Source organism: Prionailurus viverrinus, chromosome F1 (genome assembly GCF_022837055.1).
Source record: "Prionailurus viverrinus isolate Anna chromosome F1, UM_Priviv_1.0, whole genome shotgun sequence".
NCBI lineage: Eukaryota > Metazoa > Chordata > Mammalia > Carnivora > Felidae > Prionailurus > Prionailurus viverrinus.
Genome location: NC_062577.1, coordinates 63,572,988 through 63,580,725, shown reverse-complemented (window position 1 = coordinate 63,580,725; position 7,738 = coordinate 63,572,988). Strand labels below are relative to the sequence as shown.

The following is a 7,738-nucleotide window of genomic DNA, read 5'->3' as shown; positions in this document are numbered from 1 at the left end:
TTTGGCCTTTCCAGGGCCCAAGGGGACCCCAGGGGAATACTAAGGGAAGAGCTGGCAAGGTAAATGACACAAGAGGGACCTTAGGCTTGGAGCACACTGCTTTCCTCCCTGCCAGACTCTGGGGCAGAGGAAGGTGAGGGAAAATTGTGTGTGTACGGGCTCTTCTCTTTCTGAGGAATGGTCTCACAAATAATAGGATCCTCTGGGGGAAGAGAGCGCTATAACCAAAGTCATTCAGCAGAAAATCAGAATGGCATTTACCCGCTCTTATTCAGGGACCCAAGCATTGCACACACACGTATACAAACCCCAAACACCCTTAGATGTTGTGCACACAAGTGTCAACTCTATACATCTACACGACTCTCATGTGTCAGTAACTCAGTAGATACAAAAGATACATGTATTTCAAAGAGATATATACCCTCGTGTTCATGACAGCATTATTCACAGGAGTCAAGACACAAAAACAGCCCGAATGCCCATCAATGGATGAGCAGGTAAGAAAGAGGAGGTGGGTATACACAGTGGGATTCAGCTATGAGAAAGGAGGGAATCCCGCCATTTGAGAAAACATGGATGGACCTTGAGTACCTTATGCTAAGTGAGAGGAGGCAGAGAAAGACAAGCACTTATATGTGGAATCTTAAAAAAAAAGTCCAAGTCATAAAAGGCAGATTACAAAATGGTTGTTACCAAGGAGTGGAGAATCAAGAAATAGAACTGAGGGTGTTTAAGGATATACATTTGGAACGGAAAACAAAAAAGCCATAGTTTTCAATGCACTGTATGATGAATATAGACAGCAATATGGCTCTGTAGGCATGTAATGTGATCGACACAGCTACAAAGACAATTATATTACCATGCATAAACGTGTCAAAGTAACACATTGTACACCTTAAATCTGATAAATAAATTGCTATCAATTTGACAATGTTATATGTCAAATATATTCAAGAAAAAAAAAAGAAAAACATGAGTTTTTATTGTTCCTGGGTAGCTCTGTGAGGCAAATAAATTCCCAAGTCTCTCTAAGTACCGCACTCCTCATCTTTAAAAGGCGATGGTAACATTACCTTTGGTATGATGGTAACCCAGAAGTTAGTAAAACAAAATACAATCTTTTTTTGGTGATAACTGTTTGCAATCATTCCTTGGTACAAAGGAAAAAAGCAGTAGTTAAAACGCTGAGTGCTTAAAGCAAAAATGGAATTCTAAGTTCACTCTTGACTATTTCTTGTCACGGAAGAAAAGAACACAGTAAATTTAAGGATCTTATTCAACAAACGGGCAGAGACTACAGCTCTGAGCTGAGTGAGGAAAAGGGCAGAGCTTACAAATTGTGATATGTCTGAGTCTGGAAAAATATTCCGGATCAATACACACTTAGCTTGGGTAAGGAGAAATAGAGGAATTTTTAAATGTAGAAGTTAAAGTTACCGGGGAAACTCACATTTTTCTTTGTATCCTTATAATTATTTCTGAAAATTGTGTGTTTCCCATTTCCTCTCAAGTTATTTAAAAATTTGAGGCAGATAATCACATTTTGTGCTTTCTATGTGGCGTTTTATGAATAAAAAATCACATAATTTATGTTTCCTTTCTAAATGCAAGGACCTTCTTAGTTAATCGTGATGAATGGCACCCCTGTTTTAAAACGAATTAATTGTATTTAAAGAATCGTAATTGACTTGAACACATGCTCCTTCCTTACTTCCCTTCTGTTATGCCTCTCTGGTGAAAAGTTGGTTCCACTGAGTACATGTTCATAACCTAAAAAAAAATAAATAAGTGAAATAAAATAGACTATGACAAAATAAGAGAATACAAGACTGACTTGCAGGAGCTATTTGAATCGCAGGTATAGCATCTGAGAAATAACCAGCCTCTCTCTGGCTAACCTGTGAATTACAGCTTTAAAGGCATAGTGACTCTTTCGTTTCCAGGAATGGCAAGATAGGAGCTTTGGCAGGAGGGGGTGGGTGGGTCCTGATCTTTCTCTGGCAACGTACAAAAATAGATTTCATTTGACAAACTTAAGAGACCCTAAAACTAAAAACCGTTTGAAAATTCTAAAACGATGCAAGGCAGAAGTTAGGTAAATGTATTACATCAGGCATATTAGGTTGAAAATAAGAAGGAAGCACAAATTACAGGGCCTCCAACAAATGGGAATTAATTTTTATCATTTGATAAAAAATAAACATGGATGTAGGTATTTGCTCGTGTTGGCTCAACTTCTCAAGCATGCTATTGAAGACCCACGATTTTTATGCATTTCTGTGCCTACGGCCTCAGTGCTGAACTTCCTTCCTCATGTCTGTTACCTCATGGATGGCTGCTGGAGCTCCAGGCATCAAAGCCAAGTTCAACAGAAGGAAAGCGGAAGCACCAGTGCCAGCCACATCTTTCTCTGAAAAGGAGATCCTTTCCAGCAGACTTCTACCTACGTTTATTGGACAAAAACGAGATGTACGACCACTCCCAGCCAGATACAAGAAAAGCTGACGAATCAAACATGTGACACAGAGATGAGGATTTACTGCCAGGGCTGGGCATATTTTCAGCTTGAAAAAGATGGGCTGTCACAGCAAAGAAAAGTGAGCTATCTACGCCAATGAACACACTGTGGGAACCTCTCACACGAGGGGAAAAACAAATTAGGAGGGCTACTGCCCCCCCACCCCGGGAAAGAGTGTGATATGACAAGGACCCTAATGGTGGCATTTGTACCAGCTGACATTCTCTAGCTCCTCCCTCGGTACAATGTAGATACCCAGAGGGTCAGTATCAAGCCCCAAATCCAAGACTAAAATCCCAGGAGGACATTTATGTTCTATGTTAACATCCAAAAAAAGAGTTAAGATGCATTCTGATCATTTAAAAAAATTTTAATGTTTATTTTTTATTTATTTTGAGAGAAAGAGGAGAGAGAGACAGAGAGAGAGAGAGAGAGAGAGAGACAGAGAGAGAGACAGAGAGAGAGAATGAATTCCAAGCAGGCTCTGTGCTGTCAGCCCAGAACCCGACATGGGGCTTGAACTCACAATGAGATCATGATCTGACCCCAAATCAAGAGTCAGTCGGTCAACCGACTAAGCCACCCAGATGCCCCCATCCTGATCATTTTTAAAAGGAGCGTGAACCTCACTGAGTCTACCCAATGGCACGCTGGCGTGCTGTAATAGTTTTAGGTCGGATCAGTGGAAACGCTAAACTTTCTGGTTAACGTAGCACCTTCTCCACATGATTACGAAGGATGATCAGAGCCCAGCTTTCCGCGTACGTTCTAGGGAACCCGGTCAGTCCTCCAATCTCAGTTTGCATAAGAGTGAGTTTGAGGCGTGGTTAGTAGAACAGGCACATTGGTTAGAAGCCCATAGTTATATTATTTTTGACAAAACGATAATACAGACGGGGCTTCGCATTTATTGACTATTTATGTGATTAGCTATTATATGCCCGAAGATCTTAGGAATGACCAAATAATCCAACCCACACCCCCCCCCAAGGACACACTTGGCATCAGTTTCCCCTAGAGAAATATAGGACAGAGCCACAACATCCCAGCACGGCAGAATTGGGAATTTCTCGTCTGTGGAAGGGGTGCTGAAAACAGACAAGGAGCTGGTCTCTGGGATTCAAAGTCACAGGGCAGGAGTGAGGACATGAGATTCACACACAAGGGCACAGGCTCCCCCTTGACTTGGACCCCTGAAGTCCCCAAAGAGCCATCATCTCCTCTAACAGGTCCCTGGCATCCTTGGCTTCCAGGGCTCCCAGCAAAAGGCGTGCCAAGTCACAAAAGTAGCCTGAAGCTGTGACTTCTCCCCAGATACTTAGAATACTTGCATTATTCTCCCGTCCAGAGGACTTTTACTCATCAGGGGCCATTTGTAGCCCAAGCAGTGTTGCCTAATAACATTTATCAGGCTTCCAAGAGTCCGGAGCTGGAGAGTTAACCAAAGGTGAACGCTTTCACGGTGTATGTTCATATGCGTCTCAGATCGTCGCGTGGTACACTTCACGTACCTTAGAGTTTTATCCATCTGCTATACTTCGATAAAGCTGGGGAGGAAAAGGAAGTGCATCCACAGCAAAATTGATCTTTCAAGAGAAAAGATTTTAACACTTTACTCACACAGACATCGTTTATGTAATGTTCACAGCAAGCACATGAGGTAGGTGAAAATGTTTTCATTACAACAGGGACTCACTAGAGTGAAAGTAGTGAAATTTCTTGGCTCGGGGAGCAGAATTCTTACAGTACAAGGCCATGCCTTCCATAACTCCAGGAAAGGAAAAGAGAATACACTGAGGGGAGGGTAAACAGAGACAGTCTCAGAGACGGTTCTTTAAAAGACTATTTAGACATTTTATAAACATCAAGCAACTTATACTTTTAAAAGCGTCAAATGCCTTGGCTCTTTTTGTTGTTGCTGTTGTTTCCTTTTACCCCCTGGAAACCCTAAAATGATTATTGACCCAGTAGTTTTCTTTAATACAAAATCATTTTTGTTTCTTCCCCAAAGCCTAGTTCAGAATAAGCTAATGCGTCCGTCGTGACAATTTGTGTTTCTGAGTATTTGCTCAACAGCGCTTTCTTTATTATGTTTCTACAAAATCCTACAGCTAAAGAAACACAGAACACGGTTCAAATGTGCAGAAAGTAACCTTAAGTCGGGCTGCGAAAATCTCCCTAAGCAATTCAAGCAAGTTCCCAGAACTCAGAGGAACTTGGATGAATGCCTATAATTCAGCCTTTGAATCTGAGACATCTCACTCATTCTAGAGACACCTGCATCCCACCTCTCATTCTTTTATTTTGTCTCCAAAAACAGAGAGGGAGGCAAACCATAAGAGACTCTTAAATACAGAGAACAAACTGAGGGTTGCCGGAGGGGAGGTGGGTGGGGGGCATGGGCTAAATGGTGACGGGCATTAAGGAGGGCACTCGTTGGGATGAGCACGGGGTGTTGTATGTAAGTGATGAGTCATTAAATTCTACTCCTGAAACCAATACTACAGTGTATGTTAACTAACGTGGGTTTAAGGAAAAAAAGGCATTTTCTGTTCTTGCATCATTTGCCCCAGAAACAAAACTTAAAATATTTCACAACTGGTATAACCCAGGCACCAACTAATTAAAACAGAAGCTGCCCATAGTGCTGGCGAAGATTCTGGGACCAATCGAGAGAAACGCTTTCTAAGGCATTTCACTTACTACTGAATCAACCCTCATTAGGTCAACCAGCTTGGTAACCCACTGGAGTCAAAGAAGGGAGATTCAGATGAATATTTAGCCATGTTCTTTGGTGCACACATAGGTGAATACCAGCACTACGTTTTCCTCTTCCTTGACTTGCAGTGGGTGGAAGACTGGGAGAGGCACAGAATATTGTTTAGGTAGGTGACATGACTTTCAGTTCTTGGAGTATCATGGTACTTTGGTGATTTCTTATTGGGAGCAGGGTTGGAGAAGTTTGATCTCTGACATTGCTGCAATACAGCCCACATCACTTTGACATATCCACCAGTAAATCCCCTTTCTTCTACTTTGATCAAGAGTTGGGAACTTCAAACTGGCTATGAAGCAACAGTTCCTAGGAAGTTGAAAGTGATGCATGGCTGAGTTGCAAACTAGACATGCCCTATCGGACCCTCTACAGATTTTCTTTTCGGGGAATTTGCATTTTAACAGCCCCCAGGAGACTCTTCTGCAGCCAATTCAAACTTAGTATGGAAACCCTGTACAAGATCAATGGTTCACAAATTTTTGTTTGTATCGGGAGATTCCCATACACTATTCAGCCAAACTGTGTACTAATTGATATGTATGTTCCCTTTGAGCCTATTTCTATGATTCTTTCAGGTGGTATTATTGCCACCTTGTTTCTTCCTGCCTCCTAGGTTCTGCTGCACATCAACCTGGGACGTCCCTCGGATAGTGGCATCTGCCCAGGACTGACTTCCTGAGAGCATCCTTCACCTCCTTGTTCCTCAGGCAGTAGATGGCTGGATTGAGGAACGGTACAATGACTGTATAGAGCACAGAGATGACCTTGTTATGGTTGAAGGTGTACATGGCCTGGGGCCGTGCATAGGTGAAGAGGGTGGAGGAGTAGTAGATAACAACCACTGCCAGGTGAGAGGCACAGGTGGAGAAGGCTTTGCGACGTCCCTGGGCAGTAGGAATCCTGAGGATGGCAGCCATTATGGCAGCATATGATGAAACCACGGCCAACAGAGGGAGCAGAATCATCACCAGGGCCAAGAGGAAGTCTACTAGTTCTGCTTGCTCTTTGTCAGAGCAGGTGAGGTTGAGTAGTGGGGAGATATCGCAGAAAAAGTGGTTGATGACGTTGGGGCCACAGTAGGACAGCCGGGAAATGAAAAGAAGCTTCATCATGGAGCTCAAGAAGCCGCTACCCCAAGAGGAAGCAGCGAGGCGAATGGCCAGGCTGGATGGCATGAGACTAGGATAACGGAGGGGCTCACAGATGGCCAGGTAGCGGTCATAGGCCATGACCGCCAGCAGGACACATTCGGTGCAGGCTAGGGCAATAAAGAAGTAGAGCTGAGTCATGCAGCCTACGTAGGAGACTCTACGTTCCTGGGTGAGAAATGCTCCCAAAAGCCGGGGAACTGTGACATTGATGTACCACAGCTCCAGGAAGGAGAGATGGCCAAGGAAAAAGTACATCGGGCGGTGAAGGCTTGGCGTGAGCCAGACTGTGGAAACAATGAGTGCGTTCTCCACCAATGTCAACAGGTAAATTGCCAGGAAGAGGACAAAGAGGAGGCACTGGAGGGGCGGAGAGGTAGGGAAGCCCACCAACACAAACTCTGCTATGTGGCCTCTGCTCCAATTTCCCATCGTCTCTGTCCACGCGACCACCTGAAAAAAGAACAGGAAGAACGAGAAAGCCATTCCCAACCGCACACACACAAAAACCCAAAATGAAATAAAATGAAATAAATAAAATAAAATAATAACATAAAATAAATAAAATGAAATAAATAAAATAATAAAATAAAATAAATTAAAAAATAAAATAAAATAAAATGAAATAAATAAAATAATAACATAAAATACATAAAACAAAATGAAATGAAATACAATGGAATAAATAAAATAATAAAATAAATAAAATAAAATAAAATGAAATAAATAAAATAAAATAATAAAATAAAATAAATAAAATAAAATGAAATAAAATAAAATAACAATACATTAGCTTGCATAGTGTAAACTTGACATGTACTTTTGGTCATGCATTTAAATAGTTGCCTGGAATCTAATTTTCACTGCGTGTGAGTACTGATGTGTTAAATGAAATTCCTATGTCACTCTTTTATATGTTCAGTGAAATCTAAATATTGGTGCTATGATACCCACCAATACCTGTTTCAAAAATTATATAAGCGCATGTGTCTTTAAACTATGGACATTTTACATTGTCTCCCTGAACTCGTAATTCAAAGTATTGTAATATATTTTTATAATTACAAGCCTTTTATTGACTTCTCTGTATCTATCTGCATGTTTTGGGGTTTCCTGTACTTTTGAGGCTGTGTTTTGAAATGACTTTCTATTAGATTTTATTCGGTAATCAGCATACATTTCACCAAAGCAATAAAAATACGTGACAAATTTTACAATGTTGTTTTTTTTGCAGATGGTTTTATAACACGTACTGCCCTTGTTCTCAATTCTTGTGTGCATCCGTGAAGA

General features: G+C 41.5%; 1 protein-coding gene across 1 annotated transcript; it reads right to left on the bottom strand.

Moving 5' to 3' along the window:
- Positions 1–5,926: 5,926 nt before the first annotated feature.
- On the bottom strand, positions 5,927–6,880 carry LOC125155088 (olfactory receptor 6P1). The gene has a single exon (XM_047839877.1). It carries the CDS (start codon positions 6,878–6,880, stop codon positions 5,927–5,929), a length of 954 nt encoding a protein of 317 aa, XP_047695833.1.
- Positions 6,881–7,738: the final 858 nt, after the last annotated feature.